A 22959-nucleotide genomic window follows, 5' to 3' on the forward strand; every position below is an offset into this window, starting at 1 on the left:
ACAAAACACCGGTTCATGGAGAGACCGCCACTTACTGGTATTCCTGCCGTTACTGTCATAAAATGAGCTCAAACCGCTAGATGGAGCCCACTAGTGAGTCCTTAATGAATGGGGGTCAATGGAGATAAACAGCTAAAACTTAAATTAAAAAATATAACTAAATACTTTTCCAGGATATTCCTCTAATTCTAGAAAGTAGAATGAAGTATTTTGTTTAAAAAAGCAAAGAAAACGTAACATATATTTCCAGTTTCTACAGAAAATATAAACATTAAACCAAACTATTAATTCGCTCCATACCATAGACTGTATATAGCTGGACAGAGCATCGTCTCTTAAAAGTGAAGCCACCACAGGTCGGGCGCCCCCTGCTGTTCGGCTGCAGAAAGCTGTGTAACTCCACCCATCCCCATAGGTTTCAATGGCAAAACAGACAACTTTCAATCACGTTTTTTTCTAATATACTGTAATTCTACCTCCATTATTTAAATGCAACAGCTAGTGTAACCTCTGCTTATATTGTCAAATTTTTATATCCCCACAGAATTCGGTTTTTAAAACTTTATTCGGCTCTATTAAAAAAAGGTGTGGTTATGGTAAAAGGGCTGCTTATGGACGGGACCAATAACAGACCGTCAGCTCCGCTCCGTCCCGCTCTGCAGTCTGTGACCGCGAGGCAGCCCTCAGGGGCGGGGTTATTTAAAAGAGTAGGCGGTCTCTCCACAGCCTTTCTCCCTCCTCTGGTCTCTACTGCGCAGACTCTGGTCTCTGAATCGCCAAAATGGCGGAAGATTTTGGCTTCATTTTCATTGAATGAATGGGAACGGCGACACGGCGTCCATCTTTATATACAGTCTATGTGCGATCCTTTTAAATGGCGATTCAATTAATTTGAATGGGGATTCGTTCTATTATTTTTTTTTCATTTTGATTCTTTTACAGGAAATTACTTTTAAGGGCATTTTTAAGTAGCTTTTAATGGCTATTTGATGATTCGATGATCTAGAAGCTTTTAAATAAGCGGCATGGTAAGACACCTTTAAGTATGTAGCATATGTTTAAAAGCTTTTAAATCTGTGGCATGATTTAGAAGCTTTTAACCTTCAGCATGATTTTAGAAGCTTTCACGTCTGTGTGGTGCTGGGACAAGGCAGTGTGAAGGAGAAGGAGCTTTGCTTTTTTTATTGGTTTGATTTATTAAAATCTGTTTGTGGTCATCTTATTTTAAGAAATGATTGATTTATTATAATGCACTCTAAGATGAGAGCATGACTGCTGTTTGGTTTAAATAAAAAAGAATCAGCAAAATCATCTTTCTTCACTCCCACTCTCTCCCTTTCTTTTTTCTTTCTCTCTTGTTCTCCCTCTTTTTCTTTCTCTCTCTTGTTCTCTATCTCTCTCTGTCACAGTCACTTGTTCTCTATCTTCTTTTTTCTAACTCTTGTTCTTTCCCTTTAGTCCTGTTCTTTCTCTTTTTCTACTGTTTTTCTCATTTCCTTTTTTTCTCCCTCTTGTTTTCACACACTCTTGTTCTCTCATTCTCTTTTTCTTGTTCTCTTGCTTTCTTTCTCTTTCTCCCTCACACACTCTTGTACTCTCTTGTTCTTTCTCTTTTGCTCTCACACACACACTCTCTTTTTTCTTTTTTCTCTTTTTCTCTCTCCTTTTCTCTTGTTCTCTTTGTCACACACTCTTTCTCTTGTTCTTTCTTTTTTTCTCCTGTTCTCTTTTCCTTTTGTTCTCTTGCTTTCTTTCTCTTTCTCCCATTCACACTCTTGTTCTCTCTTGTTCTTTCTCTCTTTCTTTCTCTTGTTCTTTTTTTCTCTGTCATACACATCTCTCTTTTTCTCCTTTAATCTTTTTTCTTGTTATCTCGCTTTCTGTCTCTCTTATTCTTTCTCTTTTTCTCTTTTGTTATCTCTCCAATTCTCTCTCCTTTTCTCTTGTTCTCTCGCTTTCTTTCTTTTTCTCCCTATATTTCTCTCACACACTCTTGTTCTCTCTCTCTCTCTCTCTCTCTCTCTCTCTCTCAGTGCAGGGTGGTCTATTCCCACACACTCCTCCTCCTCCTCCTCCTCCTCTTCTTCTCTTGTCTCTTTGCCAACTATGTGAAACGCAATCCGGGCGCCAGGAGTTATTTTAGACCCTCGTGTTCTCTGTTTCTTTCTCTCCACCTCGAGAGGATCATGGACGGAGCGCTGAGGGGATCCAGCAGCTCCTCCCGCCGGTTTCAGCTGAACCCATTCGGAGTAAAATGAGGGACCCGAGCCGCCTCCGCTCCCCGGTCACTGCTGCTCCTCTCCTGGCCGCTCTTCTCCAATGTCTCTGCCGGTAGTCCTGCCCGGTTCCTGCTGTCGCTTAGCCCGGGCTTCTCTAGCCCCTCACTTCGGAGAGCCCTCGCCGTCTTCCAGAGGCCGCAGCCGCTGCTGCTCGGCCGCCGCTCGGTGGCGAATGTCCGGCTCCCAGGCGCGGCTCTCCCCCGCGCTGCTGCCCGCTCGACCGCTGCTCTCGCTCGGGCTGCTGCAGCTGGTCCTCGGCTGCTCCATGGTAGCGCTGTCCTTTGGGGCTCTGTCCCTCAGTAACTCGCCTCCCATCCGGAATTCGTGCCCGTTTTGGGCAGGATCTTCAGTGAGTACCTCAGTGTCTGAGATTTAGCTTCATTTTTAGTTATTAAATACGTGTCCTGCAGTGTTTGCTTTGTGTTCCGTCGTGTTTATAAAAAATGTAAACAAGCTGCTTCCTATAAGATTTTCAGTCTGTCATGTTTACATTATATAGGTTTACCTGCATGTTCCAGTTTTCTTTGGTTGTTTTTGAGTATGATTTATAGTAGTGGTAGTGTAAAGCTGTTGTTGTGAACACCACAGGTAAGCTTTAGCTTATACTTGATTAGCTAATTAATTAGTGTTTGATTGAGTTAATAGGATTTCCCTGCTGAAAAATCCACCCCAATACCAGCTTTTGCTAGTAGCTGGTTTTGATGGTCTTTCAGGGGCAATGTGCTTGAATAGCTGGTTACCAAATAAAAAAAATGATGGATTTGGTATACTGCTTCAAAGCCACATTATGTTTATGTGAACTTCAATTTTGGTCACAGATAGAAAAGTTATAACCCAGCTTGTTGACTAACTACTCCCAGTATTGTCTATGTTGCTTTTGAGTTTGGTCATGTTAGTCCAGCTTGGTCTTGTTGGTCAGGTTGGTCCTTCTTATAGAACCAGATAAACCATCAAACCCAAACAAAAAAAGTGTACTGAAGACCTAATCTGACAAACCATTTTACCCCCAGCAAGGATATAATGAACAGTATATGACCACAATTCTGTTACCTGCAATTACTTTCAGTGACCTCAAGCTTTGGCCATATTTATCTCAAATACAAACACTGAGATGAGCGGATGACCTGTGATGTGTTTATAATGTGGTGATACAGTAGCGAGTCAGTGTTTATAGTTTTTGGTGTGTTGTAGTATTGTTTCCTTAAGTACTGACATATTTAGACAAACACCTTCTCATTTGATGTTTTTTCCTTTTATTTTCTACATTGCAGTTCATATTGAAAACGATGAAACTACTTAATAAATAATATTTTTTCATAGAAACAGTGTTAAACCAGAATATTTTTTTATTCGATTCTTCACATCAGTCCTGATTTGCTTTAATGACAGCTTTAAACAGTCTGGGTCATTTTTTTCTCTTGTTCAGCTTCATAAGTCACTGTGAATATTTTTCTAACAATCTTGAAGTGGTTACCTGAAGTGTGTAAAGTCCATATGTATTTCTTCATAGTATATTTCTTCAATATTAACCAAATATTAATCTGCACAAAAAACAATGAGAAGGTGTGTCCAAACTTTTGGCCCATGTATTGCTAAAGATTTCTCTTATACAAACACACTGGCCTGTAGTGTACAATTTCTCTCATCTCGGATGAGGTTGATCAGATGTGTTTGGTGTCTAAAATTGTTTTTTTTTGCTAAAGCTTTGAAACTATACTAAACTACTAACTATAGTAAAAATGTATAATAGCTATATTTTACAAAAGTAATACTTATCATAAGTTCAAGTCCAAACTAACGAAGCAAACTTCAGGTACCAAACATGTCTTGGCCAATCAATTACGCTCAACTATGTAGCTATGTATCGATTAGCTATTACATAAGAACCACTGACAGCCGCAGCAAAAAAATATATTGATTATCTTGGTCTTCAGTGGGATTTAACATATTATGCAGCAAGTGAACAGTCATTTTTGAAGGTGATGTTAAAAACACAAAACATGGACAAAAATCAGGATTTGACCCGCTTTGACAATAGCGTAACTATGACGGCTAGACAACTATGGGCTTAGAGCATCTCTTAAACATCAGGTGGTTGTGGGTTTTTTTCTGCAATGTGGTCCAAAAAAGGACAACCTGTGAACTGGCAACAGGTTAAGGGGCACCTTAAGGGGCAGCTCATTGATGCAATCTGTTCAGGCCCAAACTCACAACATACAGAGCTTAATGGATCTGCTGCTGGTAACATGTTGGTGCCAGATACCACATGATGCCTTCAGAGCTAATGTGCAGTCAGTGCCTGACAGAATGGTCAGATCGGTTGTGGTGGCACAAGAGTGACCTACACAAAACTCAATATTAGTACGCAATTTGAACTCACCCCAAGTTGTTTTCTTCCACTCTTGTCATACATTATTCATCATTTTTTACTGAAACAATTAGAGGATAATGAAGGATTACTGAGGAAATCCAGGAATTGTGTAGCCACATATTAGAGAAGCATCTCTAAATTATTAACAGAAAGTAGCATTCAAAGATGCTGAGGTAAAAAAAAAAAGCATTTAGATGGTTTGAAATGAGTAAAATGGGGTTTTCCATGGACAAAAATACATGAGACCATCAGAGCTAAGAAACAAAGAGCAGGATGTAAAAGTGTTGGTGGCCATATGGTAATACCTTACGCATCTGCTGCAGCTACATTGCAAAGTTAATCTGTCTGCTCCATGGCGTATTTGCTGAATTAGCTGATTCTGTTCTCTGCAGGTCATCCTCTCGGGGATTATCGGTCTCACAACATGGAAGCGGCCAATGCTCCTGCTGGTACGTGTCTCACTGCTTCAGTTTCTGACTCTGGTTGATATTCACGCTTAAAGGGATGGTACATAGAAAAATTTAATTCCCACAAACAGTCCAGTGGAAAAATAATGTATGTTAAGTGTAATCCCATTTCACCCCTTGGCCCTACCACTTACTCTTAATCTTTTGGTTTGTGCATGCATGCCTAGGAGTTAACCAGCAGCTAGGTTGCTGAACTTTAGCGCTTCACTGCTATATATTTGTATTGGGTACTTAAAAGGGTGGTCCCATTTTTAGGGGCAAGATTTCACCCCTTCCACTTGTTACTCTCTTCCAAGGGAAAGGGGTTAATGGGATTGGACCTTTGTGTGGAATGTTTACTTATTTAGTTTTGCTCTGCAGCTTCAAAATAAAGAAATTAGTCCAAAATTCTAAATAAGAATCGACAGCATATCTATAGTATATATTCTCAACTGATACCACCCATTTTAAAAACAAGGCAAGACCCCACGAATAAATTCAGTCCATTTGACCCATATTGTTTATTTATTGTGTTATTTTCACCCCTTGTTCCTCCAATTCACCCCTATTCATTTTTAGACTCAAGCCTTAGTTTTTTTTTGCCCAACAACCACCAAACTGTGCGATCTGTAAGATCTAATCCACAGTCATACTGCCCAAAATGTGAATTGTCTTCTTTCAGCAAAGGTCCACAAGTTCTTATCCACAGCTGTACTGACCTGCACTCACCTATTTATAATTTTTCATCCTTTGTTCCTCCCAAATCTCCTCCATTCAGAGGCTTTGATTTTCATTTGTCTGGCAGCCACCAAACTGCTTGTACTCCTTCAGGGCAGGTCCCCAAGCTCTAATCCACATCCACACTGACCCATACACATCTGTTTGTCGTTTTTCATGCCTCTTTCCTCTTGTTCAGCTGTTTCCTTTAGGAAGTGCACTCCTCTATTATTGTATATTATACAACTCAAAACAGCTCTGTGGTATTTTTATTTGTTAGGGTGTAAACTACTAGCAAGAAGTTGTACTCATTGTCAGTGATTCACAAACCCACGCTCACTGACACACACACAGTCACATGTTGTAACAGAAATACATACTTCTGTCTGTAGCTCAGTTTAAAATAAAGCTGGTAGGAAACTGTTTGTGTTCCTCCGGTTTTACAGGAAATGGCTACCATCTCTAAGGATCAATGATCAGTAAACATGCAGTTAGTTTAAATTAGTGCTAATAAAGATAATGTATCATCTAAGCCGGTCCAAGGACAGCACTTTTATCTCCTTATCATGGATTTCTGTTTGCAGCCCTTTTCCTTATCCTGTCCCCCTGTGATGGGTTATTAGAGACGGAAGTGACCCTCCACCGACCTCACACACACCGGCTCTATGAACAACGAGCCTTCAATTTAGACCTCATTAATCTAGCCTCAAGCTGTCCGTTTAGTCTCTAACTGTGGAATCAAAATCTGCTGTGCATTTATGTGTCTGCATGTTATTTTTCCTTTGTGTAGGGCAACAGGATATTGGAAAAGAATTACATTGCATTAGTTGTTTATTGCATTACATTGCAATATATACAAAATATCAGTAAATTATTTTCACCAGAAGACACTAAAATTAGCATTTCTTAAATGTAAAAAAAAAAAAGACATAACACAGATGAGTTGGCCTGATTAATTAATCTGATGTCATTGACGTATCGTGTAATATATGGAACTGACCTCAAAAAAGCATATAAAAAATATACTGAAGCCAAAATACATAATTACATTTCCCAAATTATAAGTCGTTAAAAATTATTTATTCTCTAATTTTTATTGCAGTTGTTTTTGGAGCAATATATTATCTGTGAAAATTTGGGTAGATATGTAGCATATCGTTGCCATTAAAACAAAACCTTGTCATTCAATTTGTGCCAATTTTGTAAACAATTTTGCAAATTGTCTAGCTTTTTTTCACAAATTAATTTAATGCAGACATAAACCAAATATTTGGCAACCAAAAAAATTTAACATCTAACATTAAGATATATATTATTTAATATTCACAGTTGCTGTAGTACAATCTATACAGGTTGTGTATGTGTAATTGTAATTTCACTGTAAAACACACTGAGAATTTTAGTAATACTAAAATGCATACAAACGTACCATAAACTGTTTTTATTTATCGTATTACTTTGACAGAGTTCTAAAAATGCTGTATAATATTTATTTATTTTTTTTTATTCCTAAAATATGTTGTTAAATTGTTGTGATCCACACATTAAAAGCACTTAGCATAGATTCAGCAATATTGATTTTTAATATCTCTCTCCCACTCTCTTCTTCTCCTTAGGTGAACTTGTTCGTGTTGTTGTCGGTGGTGTGTATCCTGCTGAACCTGGCAGGCTTCATCCTGTGCTGTCAGGGAGCACAGCTGGTGTCCAGCACCATCAACTGTCAGGCGGTGAGAGATCCAGTACATGTGTCATAAAACTACCACAGCTCGTAATCAGGTGCTGAGCTGCAGGACAGATGCAAGGGTCAGGCAAAGGCTGAGGGAAACATAGGGGTGCACTGATTCAGCTTGCTCTTATATATATATATATATATATATTATATATATTTATATATTTTTTTACATGTCGCCCAGCTCTATCAGTGCGGGTTGGCGTGCACCAGAGGCACTGGCTTTTATGCAGTTTTTCATACTGATATTAAGAAATATATTGTGATCTATAATTGTATGTAATTAAGGAAAATTACACTGCTCAAAAAAATAAAGGGAACACTCAAATAACACAATATAACTCCAAGTAAATCAAACTTCTGTGAAATTAAACTGTCCACTTAGGAAGCAACACTGATTGACAATCAATTTCACCTGCTGTTGTGCAAATGGAATAGACAACAGTTGGAAATTATTGGCAATTAGCAAGACACACTCAATAAAGGAGTGGTTCTGCAGGTGGGGACCACAGACCACGTCTCAGAACCTATGCTGTCTGGCTGATGTTTTGGTCAGTTTTGAATGTTGGTGGTTCTTTCACACTCGTGGTAGCATGAGACGGACTCTACAACCCACACAAGTGGCTCAGGTAGTGCAGCTCATCCAGGATGGCACATCAATGCGAGCTGTGGCAAGAAGGTTTGCTGTGTCTGTCAGCGTAGTGTCTAGAGGCTGGAGGCACTACCAGGAGACAGGCCAGTACACCAGGAGACGTGGAGGAGGCCGTAGGAGGGCAACAACCGAGCAGCAGGACCGCTACCTCCGCCTTTGTGCAAGAAGGAACAGGAGGAGCACTGCCAGAGCCCTGCAAAATGACCTCCAGCAGGCCACAAATGTGCATGTGTCTGCACAAACGGTTAGAAACCGACTCCATGAGGATGGTATGAGGGCCCGACGTCCACAGATGGGGGTTGTGCTCACAGCCCAACACCGTGCAGGACGCTTGGCATTTGCCAGAGAACACCAGGATTGGCAAATTCGCCACTGGCGCCTTGTGCTCTTCACAGATGAAAGCAGGTTCATACTGAGCACATGACAGAGGTGACAGAGTCTGGAGACGCCGTGGAGAGCGGTCTGCTGCCTGCAACATCCTTCAGCATGACCGGTTTGGCAGTGGGTCAGTAATGGTGTGGGGTGGCATTTCTTTGGAGGGCCGCACAGCCCTCCATGTGCTCACCAGAGGTAGCCTGACTACCATTAGGTACCGAGATGAGATCCTCAGACCCCTTGTGAGACCATATGCTGGTGCGGTTGGCCCTGGGTTCCTCCTAATGCAGGACAATGCTAGACCTCATGTGGCTAGAGTGTGTCAGCAGTTCCTGCAAGATGAAGGCATTGAAGCTATGGACTGGCCCGCCCGTTCCCCAGACCTGAATCCGATTGAGCACATCTGGGACATCATGTCTCGCTCCATCCACCAACGTCACGTTGCACCACAGACTGTCCAGAAGTTGGTGGATGCTTTAGTCCAGGTCTGGGAGGAGATCCCTTAGGAGACCATCCGCCACCTCATCAGGAGCATGCCCAGGCGTTGTAGGGAGGTCATACAGGCACGTGGAGGCCACACACAATACTGAGCCTCATTTTGACTTGTTTTAAGGACATTACATTAAAGTTGGATCAGCCTGTAGTGTGTTTTTTCACTTTAATTTTGTGTGTGGCTCCAAATCCAGGCCTCCATTGGTTAATAAATTTTATTTCCATTGATGATTTTTGTGTGATTTTGTTGTCAGCACATTCAACTTTGTACAGAACAAAGTATTCAATGCGAATATTTCATTCATTCAGATCTAGGATGTGTTATTTGAGTGTTCCCTTTATTTTTTTGAGCAGTGTATATTACCTCTAAATTAGATTCCTATAACCCACCCCTACAAATAACCAAGTGCCTTTTAAACTATGAAAAGACTGAACCTGAACTCTGAGTGTATCTGACACAGTCAGACACACAGCGGCCCTAAAATAGATACAGCTCTTACAGTTACCGGTCACTGTGGCCTGCTTCTCTCTTTTTACCCTTCTCTCTCTCTCTCTCTCTCTCTCTTTCTCTCTCTCTACCTCTCTCTACCTCTCTCTACCTCTACATCTATCTCTCTCTCTTTTTCTCTCCTTCCCACTTTCTCTCTCTCTGGAGACTCCTGCCCTTACCTTGCCATCTGTTCGTGAATCAGGTGCTGTTTTCACGGGCGTTTGGTCCGGTTGTTTTCCGTGCCTGAAGGTTAAATCTTATCTGGGTTGCTGTGTCCGCTTGCCCTAGGTACAGGATTATGTACAGATGCTCTGCTGCAGTCTTGCATTGGCCTGATAAATCAAGACAAATAGGTTCATTAAAACATACAGAAAGAACAAAAAGCTAGACTTTTTGTTTCAGTCTAAAATTGTAAATTCTAACATTGCGAAGTTGTCATAAATATTGTCACATTCTTGGTGCACGCATAGTACTCTATGTATCTGTAAATTAATTTAGTATGACGTTTTAAAGAGCCCATATTCTGTACTTGTCTTATGTTTAATCTTTCCCATGGTGGCATTTTGTGGTTTTATTAATTACAACATTCACTTTTATTTATAGTTCTTATTAGGGGTGGATGATATGTTCTAAAATAATATCACAATATTTCAGGGTATTTTTGCAGTAACAATATTCTTGATGATATGAAAAATCATGGACTTAAAAAACTAATTATAATTTCAAGAATACACTAAACAAATAAAATACATTTATTTGGTGATATTTTATATGATATAATTCCTAGCTCACCCCTAATTGAGTTTTTCCACCAGATTGTAACAGTAAAAGTCAGTAAAAGATTTAACATACTTCAGAATAGAAGTTAAAAGGAGAACAGTGTGAATTTTCCTTTTGTTACAAACAGCAAATAGTATTCTGATGTCCCATATGGCCCTAAAATAATGTTACGATAATTCAGTTTTTTTTTTTGTTGTTCTAACGTTTTTAATTGTGGTAATATTATGCGTTCACTGTGTTATGGCACCCCCCTAGATCCTATAATATTAATGTAATATATCAACTGATGTTCCCATTTACATCAGTCATCTGCATCCAGACCTTACATCTCCAAACGCAAGGCAGGCGAGCAGATACTTTTGGCAGTATAGTATATGTACGTGTCTTTGTGAGATGATGATGATGATGATAATGAGTAAATTAATATAGCCTATAGCGTACTCACTAATGGCATGTATGAATGTGGTGTGTGTTGCAGAGCGAGCATGAAGATATCTGTAACTGCTGTGCTGATAGCCCCATCAGCCAGTGCCAGGAGGAGAAGCTGATAAAGATTTACGCTGGCCACTCGTGCGGGACAATGAGAGTGCTGCTGAAGGTTTGGGCTGTGTTATTAGTGATGCTACATTACCACACTGTTTCACATTAGAGACGGTACATTACTGTAATCCCCATAGAAATGTTCTTGGCTCCATTTGTATACTATGGTAATTGCTGTGATATATTGTATGTAATCTGTTTGAATACAGTTTCATTTTGTAAAATATTGTATGTCTTGGTTCCAGAAAGTTCTGTTTGCACTGTGCGCGTTGAACGCACTGACAACTGCAGTGTGTCTGATCGCAGCTGCGTTACGGTACCTCCAGATATTCTCAGCCAGGCGGCCGTGCATGGTAAGATCTCACGAGAATCAAATCTATTATTGCTTAATTTCACACCTCAGCACTAGAGGTGTTACAATGTGCCTATATTTATTCATTTCTCTCAGTATGTGGGTTGCACGCTAATTTGGATGTATGCTGTGAACAGAAAACAGTTAGTCTTTTAATGCAAATATATTAGTCCTGTATGTGTCTGACGCTTCTTATTTGTGTGAATAAGGAACCACAAATGTTGGAAGAAAATGTACAGTTTGAGTTAGGGCTGCAAAGTTAATTGAAATAATTTGATTAATTGAATTACTCTTTTAATGTGATTAAAATGGGGTAATGTAGATTGTACATCTTTACATGTAGAAGCTGCCAAAGTGAATCTTAGTAGATAGACATATGCTTCTGTCTTTTATGTGGCAGTGATTTGTCTATTTCATTCATTTTCTTAGCACATGACCTCTGCATGTTAGATTAAAGGTAGCTGCTTACTCTTCATGTAAATCTTTTTTTTTTTTTTTTTTTTTGTAAATGTTGAGGAAACAGTTGCTTATGCATCACTTTATATGGACCTGTCTGTTTACAATAAAAAAAAACTAAAGTTACATAAGAATAAAAATAAAATTGTAATAGTAATTGAGAATCACTCATATTTGAAGAATATCGAGATTTATTTTTTTGTTTTACAATATTGCCCAGCCCAATTTTGAGTATTTACATTTATTCATATTACAATTAGCTGTCACCCAACTCAAAACATAGTCAGAAATTTAAATTAATATTTTTTAGTACAGCAATATTTACACCAAAAACACACACACACACATTTATTTATTTATTTATGTATTTATTTATTTACTTATTTATTACTTTAGTAAAGGGAGTTCCACACAAACACACAATACATGATCTCCTATTAATGGTATTCAGAAGTTAGTGAATTTTTGTAACTTTCTTTGCAAAAAGAAGTTTGCAAAAATGTTCAATAAATGTTAAAAATGTAATAGATCTTTTATCTATCAGAGCTTAAACACCATTTCAACAGATTGTAATTTTAGGTAACATAATGTATCACTTTATACTTCTGATCAATTGTGATAACAATTACAAAATTATAGGTTCACCACAAAAAAATTCTAACTAAACTTAAATTAAATTGTATAAATATTTTTTTCTTTATTAGTTCTATGACAAACGTTTCTCTGATACCAAGAAAAGGTTATATCCAACAAAAAAAAAAACAGCAAAAAAAAAAATTATAGGCAATGTAGTCTTTGTAAAATTTTGTAAAATGGAAAATATGTAATATTTACGAAAAGCCAAAAAGCACCTCATATTATATAATAGAGTTTGTGTATTATGGCATTCCCCCCAAAGCAAGATCAGCATGCTGCTATTGGTCCTTTTATGCAGCATGGTACAGTGTAATCTTATTTACACGTATTTGAGCCTTTTGGACACTGACCATGGATTTTGACGTGCTTAAAGTCATTCTCTGGCATCTGAAATCTGAGGCTGAATGTTAAACTGCTGATTGGCTGTGTTCCTTTCTGGCAGGAAGAGCCGCGGAACGTTCCAGAAGAAGGAGAGGAGCAGCAGCGCAGCCCTGATCCTGAGGAGTTCATCGCCCCCGCACCGCCTCCATCCTACTTCTCCACCTTCTACTCCTACACCCCACGACTGGCCCGCAGGTAACACCTCTCACCTCATGGCTGGTTTTAAACTGTGTTGCTTTTCTAGCAGATTTTGATGACACATTGATTCTGGGAGATACTAGGAGCAAATAAAACTGATAGTTGTTTTGTTTTGGTTGTTGTCGAGAGCTTCAGGGAGCCATATAAACTTTTGGCTTCACTTTCCCCATCATTTCCAGAGGTCCTGCTTCATTTTTTCTGCAGCTATTTTCAGAGATTGTACACAAAATATGGATGAAATGGAGACTCTCTGTATTCATATTGAGCAACATTGAGCCTTACAGAGATGTGACTACTTTTGCACTCTAAAGAGCAAAATTTTAATGAAGGATTTTTGGATGTCTTCATAACTTCCATATATTGTCTATTTTCAGAAAAAAAAAACAAGTTTCTCTAAAACAGCAACTTCACAGGAGAGAGATAAAATTGTCTTAACTTTCAATGGAATTCAATGTAAAAAGAGTTAATTGCAGATAATTTTGGAGAATTTCTGTTGGTCCCTTCAGCAAGAAATTTTGACACAGTGGAAAGGAGAGCTAAAACTAACAAAAATTATAAAGGTGTTTTTTTTTATTGGTCATAGACGATATGCCATGTCTTCAATATTATTTTTTAAAACGGTTCATGAGTAGGTGTACACAACTTTTTGGCGGGTATTATAATTAATACATGTTGCCTCTGCAGTGTGTTATTACACAATACACTGTGATATGTTATTACATAAGTGTTGGACAGAGTACACACTCATCACCCTGCGTTACCCTGCAAACTCCCAGTCAGTCCCTGCTGTTAGCAGCCTCATCTCCTCATACCAGCTCTATGAAACCCTTGTATTTCACCCAGGTCAGGATTAGAGCTCTCTTATTCCACACACAAACATGTACACCCTCGCACACACCACACACACACACACACACACACACACACACATACCCCCCTGCTGCACAACAGATGCAGCTGGATTTAGCTGCTGTGTGGGAGACTTCTCTCTTTGGCAGAACAACCAAGAATAAAAAAAACTCTGAGAGCATTCCACACTGCAGAACTGCAAGAGCCTAGTGAAGCTCTGCAGAGTGTGATATAGACTTGCTTTTTAAAACAGTTGTAAGCAGCTTGCAGTAGCTTTGGGTGTTTCAGAAAAAAATTAACTGGCTGGTATTTATACTATTTATTAATATTGTGGGATAAATCATTAATAGCCTGTTTTCAATATTTAAGTAAGCATTAATAATGATAAAGAACTCTCGCTCTGAGAACTGCTGTTATCTGCTAACATAACCTTTTTTAATTACTTCTAAGGAAACATTATTAAACATTATATAACTCCTACATGTTTCACATACATGATTACCATGATGTTCATGGTGTCTCCATAAAAAAAATTATTACTTATTTATTTTTAGGTTATTGTGGAGTAAAATAACCATCATGGTGGATTACAGCTACACCTGTCACAATAGGAATATTTTGTGGATGATATCCCAGAGATAATTGCAATAAAAGATATTGTCATTTAAAGAGCAGTTTGACATAATGATAATATAATAGCAAAACAAAGCATGCATACCCTTTTAAAGAAAACACATTTTAAATTTTAATCGTAGTTTGAGAAAAATATCCTTTTTGCTTCACCTACTGCAGTTCATACTGTGTGTATGGAGTCGCCGTTATTAAAGCATCAGTCAGTTATTGAAGCATGACTGACTAAAATACTGTTAAAACAATACATATAAATTCAATAGATGATTAAACCATTGTCAAATATTATTGAGGTCAAGTCCATTTATTTGTATAAGTTGAAAATGCTAAAATGATAAGCATGGCTATTAATAGGCATAGGTTCTATTACATATAAAATATAAGAATATAACACTTGTATTATCTGACCAAACTATTATTGTCTCTAAATATTTTCATTTTACATTTGACACTCTTATCCAGAGTGACTTACAAGGTTATTCCTGTTACAGTGGCGTGTCAATGTATCGTTAGGAGTCTTGCCCAAGTACTATTATAGGTGTAGCAAAGCACCCAGTCACCCAGACCAGCAGTTGAACCCCAGTCTCCCACATGATGTGGTAGCTCACTGGCAGGGGGTGGCGTTATCCACTATGCCACACCAAATATCAGTGTAGATACTGTATGTCTTAAGAACTAACGTGTATGTGTGTGTATCTGCTTTGGCAGGATGTTTGGTGACAGTGTGATTCCACTGCCTCATATATACGGAGCGAGAATCAAAGGAGTAGAGGTGTTCTGTCCCCTCGATCCTCCTCCACCTTACGAAGCTGTTGCAGCAGGAGAGAATCAGCCACTTCAGGTTTATATTAAAACTCCACAATCATTTATGCAAGTCAATATTCTAAGACATAAGGTTGTTTTGATCACAAAACATACATTCAATACAATACGCATGTTGCCTTTTTTTCACCATGACTCAATTATAGTAGTAAAACATGAATTTCCTGTTTTCATTTTCTAAACAAGCACAGTATCCAGTGCAAATCTAATTAAAGGAATTAATTATTGAAGTATTGTTTTGACATTATGATAGATAAGAATGTTTACATTTGTTATATTTTAAGGCACATTTTAACATACTGGGGAAAAAAAAACATTTAAAAGGTGCTTTTTAAATATATATTTATTTACCTTTGTATATATTTAACATTCTGCCCAGTAGCTTACATTTAGCAATTAGCATTATTAATGTCACTTTTGTTTTCTGAACTTACTTTCTCTTAGAAAAAATGAATAAGCAGGCTGGACATTATTTTTTCCCTAATAAATTCTTTAAGTCAATGTTTGTTAGTTTAATAGTTTGAAGTAAGTATTTATGACTGACACCCCTAATAATATTCCATATAAATGATTCTGCATTATAAAATGTATTAGAATAAAAAATAATTGTACATTACAAATAATAATAATCATAAAGGCAGTAAACTTACAATTATTTATTTTACTTTAAACATTGAATCAAATATCTAGACCTGTAAATATAGATTTTCCTCTTGTTTTTCTATTTTTAAGTCTACCTAATGTAAAAAAAAAATCATAAATATCTAATAATATAAAACACTTAATTCATATGTATTAATATAAAACGTTATTAATATGAACTATTAAATAATAGTACTGTATATTAATACATTTTATGAAACAGTGAGGTGGATGAAAGAAAAAAAAAATGTTCATGGTAACACTGATGTAGATGATCTTATCTGAACACTCATCACTCAGCTTGTTTGTGATTTCAGCTTGTTTGTTGGATCTCTAATAAGCAGAGGCTGCTGTAGCTTGTGTTGGCAGGAGGTCAGCTGTATAAAGCTCTGAGCTGCTAACTGAGTCGCTGTGTTTATATCAGGCACAGGACTTTGAGCTTCAAGTGACAGAAGTGAGCGAGAGGCTGTCCCACTGCTCCGAGACGGACCCGGCCAGCGAGGGTAAATATGTGAGAGAAATTACTACACAATAAACACAGTGGAACAAAGAAAATACTCAACATAGATATTGCAGTTAGTATTATCTGATAAAACATGTTTTGTAGTGGTGTCTGAATACATAGTGTTCTATAACAATCTCACAATACACGTTATGTTTCACGACATCCAGGGCCATTTCACATGGGATTTCTCCTTGTGTGGAGTGTGGAGCTTAAACTCAAGTCCTTTTTGATCGAGCACTTATAGTACCTTTAGTCAAGTCTGGCTCGCTAGTGCTTTCTAGTAGTCTAATCTGGTAGAGGATAGTAAAAATAGGGCACAGTCAATTTCAGACACAGACACACAGTGTGTTTCCAGTTCTGTCAGTTAAAAATGTTGCCAGTTTTAACGCTTCTTCTCTGATTGAAACATAACTTAAGGTCTGTATTAACGTAGCATCATTACGTTGCATAGTCCAGTCCCCTAGGGTAGAGACTGCTTTTTATAACAGCTCTGTTGCTCCTCATGTCTCTATATTTACTCAAAAATAAGCTAGGCTATAACCTGCAGTCACGTCAGACTGTCCGTTCCATCTGCAATTATGTCACCCATGTATTAAAAGAAATGTATTTTAGTGTCCCCGTATCTCCTTTCTGTCTCCACGGACCCTTTTTATCTGCAGTAAATGAGTGACCCCTCTGACTTTTATGTAAAGTAAAAATCAATCTGGATTTGTCTTGAGTGAACCATGTGATGTCAGACATACATTCATATTTTAATCTCTTTTAGATGAACTATTATCTAGTTAGACATAAGTTGGCAACTATTTTTTTAATTTTTATTTAGTGCTGTAGCTTTAAGGTTGATGTTGCTAACAGATACTAGTGTGAATTACAGAAAAGCTGCTCTATAACCATAATGTTGGTATTATGAAGCACTGTTTATCACTCAGACAGGTGTATGCAGACAGCCATACTGAGTCCCACGCCTCCTTTACAGCCCCGTCACGCTCCCAACACAGCCACGTCCAGCAAAAGACCCCACAAACAGTGTCTCCGCAGGTCCAACAGTGACCCCGTGCTCCTGGACCTGACTGCTAAAGGTATTTAGGTGAATGCACTGTATCTTATGAAGCACACACTTATTTCTTTTCTGTAATGCGCAACAGATTCAGAACTTCTATTTCTTGACTTTACTTTATCTACAAGGTGGAGCAGTGAGTGAACACAGTGTTTAAAAACTCCAGCAGCACTGCTGTGTCTGATGCACATACTCATACCAGCACAATGCACAGTACTAACACACCACCACCATGTCTATCAGTGTCCCTCTAGCTGCTCTGTGGTGTGGCAATAGGGGTGGGCAATATGACCCTAAAATAATATCACGATATTTCATGGTATTTTTGCGATAACGATACTCTTGGCGATATGACAAAACACTGATTTTTTTTCTTCCAGAATACACAACTGCACACTACTAATAATGCATTCCATATCTTCATATATCCAGTACCGCAGTCAAATTAATGATACTGGACAGATATAATCTGTCTCTAGTAGATATATAATGTGAAATGAGAACAGTATAATTTGTTTCTTTTGCTAAAAACAGCAAAAAAGTTGTACCCTGATGTGATTTATTAAGGGTGGGTCAAATGGCACGATATTTCAGGGTATAATATAGTTCACGATATTCAAAAATGTTGACCATATTATCGGGTACGATATATGGCACAACCCTAGTCCAGACTATTGAAGAACAGGTCAAATCCCAGATTCTTTTTGACAAAATGTCAAAAATGGCAATACAATCTTACATGAACTTTTATGAATCTTGTAGACTTGATCCTCTCTCAATTTTACAAGCCGTTTGTGAACAATAACCCAACTGCAGCACACTTGTCTGGGTTATCTTTAGGTCGTGTGTGTGTGTGTGTGTGTGTGTGTGTGTGTGTGTGTGTGTGTGTGTGTGTGTGTGTGTGTGTGTGTGTGTGTGTGTGTGTGTGTGTGTGTGTGTGTGTGTGTGTGTGTGTGTGTATGTGTGTATGTGTGTATGTGTGTATGTGTGTGTGTGTGTGTGTGTGTGTGTGTGTGTGTGTGTGTGTGTGTGTTTGTGTGTATGTGTGTGTGTGTGTGTGTGTGTGTGTGTGTGCGCGCTCGCGTGTGTGAGGGTCAGAGGTCCGGGTCTGACACTTCTCATAGTAAATCTTACACCATCCCCTCACCCGCTCTCATCTGTCAGCAGCTTCATCAGAAGCTTTTAAATATAGTGCTCCCTCTTTCAGTATCACTGACTGAGGCCATCGCTGTCTGGCACTTAGGCAGACGTGAGGAGTGTATGAGTTTAAACGCATTTTCATTAGCAGGAATCAAACACATACGTGTTCGCTTACTCACAAATTGTCAAATTAAAAAATAAAAGTGTGTTTTTTGTAAGAGAATATTTTAAAAAAATGATTGTTTTTGAGAATGACATTTTCATGTCAAGTCTGCTGTATAACATTGATCAGTTTAATTAACTAAGGAGAAAAAACTGTAGAGGTTTACTGCAGTAACTAAAGATTAGGTGAGGAAGTCCTACTCTAACAACGGAAATAAAAGTTTACTGTACACTGCTGATTCAGATTCAATGTTGCTAATTTTTTTTTTTTTTTTGATTAGATTTCAGACACTTCTAAGAAAAAGAAAAAAAAAAAAAGCGTGTACTTCTTACTGAAAAAATACCAAAAACTACAACCCTGCTTGCGCTCTCTCCCTGTCTCTCTTTCTCAGATTGAGCACACAGTACCAGTCAGATTTGGACACAGCTCTTTTCATTCAGTGTGTTTTCTTTCTTTATATATTTTTTTACATTGTAAATTTAATATTGAAGACATGTAAAAATGAATGCTATACAGGAACACATGCAAAATTATTTTATAAACACGTGTTAGAAAAATATACAATATAAAGCATATTTTGGTTTAAGTAGCACATTTATCTTTGAGGATAAATCTACACAATCTTGGTGTTTTAATCTCAGTGTCTCAGGATCTCAGGAAATAGTTTTCACAGCATCTTGAAGGAGTTCCTGGAGGTGCTGAACAATAGCTGCTGCTTTTCCTTTACGCTGTGAAGCTCCAGCTGATAAGGTTTAGATCAGGGGATTGTGGAGGACGGACATTATTTTGGTTTGTTTACTTCATTATTCCATATGTGTCCCTTAATTGTTTTCATGCCTTTAATATTAATCTACAATGTAGAAAATAAATAAAGAAAAATATTGAATGAGAAAGTGTGTCCAAACTTTAGACTGGTACTGTACTTGTCTGATTAAGTATCAAATGTCAATTTGAGATTGGAGTGAACATTTTAAGGGGTTATGATTACACTTCAGGCATATTTCTGCAACACCCTTATCTTTATGATATGTTGGAAAATTGATTTAAGATGTTTTATCCTGTTTAAATCTGACACCACAATTCCCATTCAATATGCTCAAATCATTGACTTTTTTCATAGCATTTGTGGTGCCGCTGGTGCATTTTGTTTGTACAAATTTACAAACCTTAAAGAAATAAATATAGCCATGTATGTTGTGCAGTATATAAAACATATATAAAATATTGTATTAATGTGCTATTTAGAATAGTGCACTCTCTGCTTCATGTAAAATTCTCTCCTGTTTTTCCTCCTGCAGTAATGAGCTGTGAAGCAGCCACACAGACAGAAGTGAGTTCTGGCACAGGGCCAGCAGAGCAGGCCACGGTCACCCTGCGGAGGGGGAAGGGCCCCCGGCGGCCGCGTCCCTCCTCCCTGGTGGACTATCAGAGCTACAGGGACACCAAGCTGCTCGTGGCCCGTTTCCTGCAGCAGTCCTCGTGCAGCCTGACCCCCGAGGTCCAGGAACTCATCAACAACATCAAGACAGTGCTGCAGTCGGACGAGGAGCACATGGAGGAGGCCGTGCGCTGCGCCAGCTTCATCGACCAGGTGTGAGACACGCAGATAATGCTGAGATTTAGCAAACAGAATCAGCACAGACACACATTCTTCACTAACTTTCATGAATGTTAACAGTTAAGATAAAATCTGAGCATTTATACACTGCCTGACCAAAAAAAAAAAAAAACACCTGAATTTATGTGAGTAAATGATGTGGGGTTGATGCTGCAGTTGGTCTGCAGGTTTAGGTTCAGCAACAGTATGTGCTGAAAGAATGAGGTCAGCTGACTACCTGAATATACAGAATATAGACCAGGTTATTCCATCAATGGATTTTTTCTTCCCTGATGATCACGGGCATATTCCAAGATGAGAATGCCAGAATTCATGGGGATGGAATTGTGAAAAAGTGATTCAGGAAGCATGAGATCATCATTTTCACACATGGATTCTGACAGACCTTAACCTCATTGAGAATCTTTGGGATGTGCTGGATGGAGAAGAGCTGCTTTGTGCAGAGGTCAGACTCTACCATCATCAATGCTGCTGCAAGATCTTGGTGAAAAATTAATGCAACACTGGATTATAATAAATCTTGTGACATTGCAGAAGATTATGGAAAAAATGCCACAGTGAATGTGTGCAGCAATCAAAGCTAAAGAGTGATCTAACCAAATATTAGTGTGTGACCTTTTTTTTTTGTTTTTGGGCAAGGCAGTGCACAATCTGACTTTTATAATGTGAGCATAACCATAAACACATGAAACATACTTAGACTGTCTGTTCTGTTTATTCCAAATCTGAAACTTCAAGCTTGTTGATGATATTTGTGACACTCCTGACCCCGCCTATTTGCTTCCAGGTCATCACCGGGTCAGACGGTGGTCCGGCTCGTGCAGCCCAGGCCAGACGACCACAACCAGACTATACCTCCATCACGCTGCCGCTGCGCAAACGGCCGGGCCTGCTGCACCTGCGCAGCTGCGGGGATCTCAGCACCTTCACCTGGGCTGAGCTGAGCAGGCCGGGCTCTCGGACTGGATCCCGCCGGCTGGGGCAGGAGCGTCCGCACAGCCTGATCGGAGTGTCCAGAGAAACTGTTCTCTAAACACTGAATAGACTTTCCTGTGACTTACTGTCTTTTCTTTCTTTTTTTTTTTTTTTTAGTTTTTAAACATTTTTTACATATGTGGGTGTTTGAGGGATGAGAGGACTGGTCGATTTGAGTGTTGTTGTTTTTTTTTTTATGTGGCACAGTTCAGTTCAGATGCATTGAAATGTATGGCAGCCACTGTTATCGGATGTGAATTTTTTTTTATAAGTTTTGTTAGAAATGATGCACTGTTTCACAAAAACACTGGAAAACAGAACTTATTCAGTTGAAGTAAACTGAACAGTAGAAATAAAATAAAGAGCAGATTCATACGCCTAAACCCATCCCAAGCTTTACTTGGCTGGAACTGTATTATTTTTTATTGTTATTTAATATGAGATTAATAGGAGAACGCGTCTTTATTTTATTATGATTTCATTATTTTAACCTTGTGATTCTGAGTAATAATAATATTTCCCCGTTTCTCTTCAGTATCACACCTTCAGTCCTAATTGCGAAATGGAATGTTTATTAATAACGTGTCTTACACCACAGGCAGCACAATGAAAGGATTTATGTTCTAAAAGACGTTTAGTGAATTAGTAAGTGAAATGTCTGTAATGCAGAAGATTGTTTCAGTTCAAAGTTAAGAAATGAAAGCTTTGACAATCATGTACAAAATAATAATAAACATTATTTTCAAACATTATTTTTTTTAATGTGTCTGAAACATTTTGTTTGTGCTCCTCGTGCGAGAATAAAACAGAAAACTTTGATCACAAGGTTTGTGGAACTTTGAGGATGTTCTTACTCTGGTTTGATGGGATTAAAGGGGATTTTAAGTCATAACACAGTTTGGAACTGTACATAGTACTTGCTGTTCAATCAAGTGGGGACATGACTAGATTATTAAGTTGATTGAAAATGAAGAGGTTTGATTTTGGGATTTTGGGTCTTTGCCACTTTGACCTCCTTAATATGTGGTCTGAGTGATCAGATTTGTATTAATTTCATTAGCTTAAGCATCTTGAGTGTGTTTTACTTATTTATCCACTTTGTAATCTAAGTCTGTGTTCAGACTTTTTCAAATTTAAAACTGATTTGAGCAGCCACACTAAGATGCATCTTTACTAGGGATGCAATCATTATTATTTTGTTAGTCAACTAATTTGATGATTATTTTTCTGATTGGTTGATTGGAGTTGTAGTCAACAACTATTTCTGCTATGCCCTCCATGATCTCTGCTTCCTATGGGTACGGCTTCCATTACTAGCTTTCTCTTTTCATTTAAAATTATAGAAACTGCTGAACGTGGGACTTAAATGCCCTTTTAAAGCCCAGAAGACATTTAAATATGATATAAAAGTTCCAATATTTAGTGAGAAAATATGTAATCTATTGTTTTGGGGGACTTTGGGTGACAAATTAACAATTAGTAGACACTGAAATTTGGAGTTGACAAATTTTTATAAAAGACCTTGTCAATTATGCAGATTAATAATTTAGTAATTTATAATATTTTTTTTTATTATTATTTTTGCAGACCTGTACAAATCCACATTTGGAGGTGGTTTCGATCAGAATTGCAAAAATCTGATTTCATGTAAAAAAAATAATAAT

General features: G+C 38.1%; 1 protein-coding gene across 1 annotated transcript; it reads left to right on the top strand.

Moving 5' to 3' along the window:
- The first annotated feature begins 2038 nt into the window (after nucleotides 1–2038).
- On the top strand, nucleotides 2039–22047 carry fam189a2 (family with sequence similarity 189 member A2). Its single transcript, XM_022667578.2, has 11 exons — nucleotides 2039–2628; nucleotides 5043–5099; nucleotides 7430–7540; nucleotides 10810–10929; nucleotides 11117–11224; nucleotides 12758–12891; nucleotides 15082–15214; nucleotides 16262–16340; nucleotides 17272–17421; nucleotides 20001–20293; nucleotides 21108–22047. Exons 1-11 carry the CDS (start codon nucleotides 2320–2322, stop codon nucleotides 21351–21353), a joined length of 1740 nt encoding a protein of 579 aa, XP_022523299.1. The 5' UTR covers nucleotides 2039–2319; the 3' UTR covers nucleotides 21354–22047.
- The last annotated feature ends 912 nt before the right edge of the window (nucleotides 22048–22959 follow it).

Source organism: Astyanax mexicanus, chromosome 22 (assembly GCF_023375975.1).
Source record: "Astyanax mexicanus isolate ESR-SI-001 chromosome 22, AstMex3_surface, whole genome shotgun sequence".
In the NCBI taxonomy this organism is placed as follows: domain Eukaryota; kingdom Metazoa; phylum Chordata; class Actinopteri; order Characiformes; family Acestrorhamphidae; genus Astyanax; species Astyanax mexicanus.

Coding starts and splice junctions, on each gene's coding strand:
- fam189a2 (XM_022667578.2), top strand. CDS start 2,320: ATGTCTCTGCCGGTAGTCCTGCCCGGTTCCTGCTGTCGCTTAGCCCGG. Junction 10,930..11,116: donor CAATGAGAGTGCTGCTGAAG/GTTTGGGCTGTG, acceptor TCTTGGTTCCAG/AAAGTTCTGTTTGCACTGTG. Junction 12,892..15,081: donor ACCCCACGACTGGCCCGCAG/GTAACACCTCTC, acceptor CTGCTTTGGCAG/GATGTTTGGTGACAGTGTGA.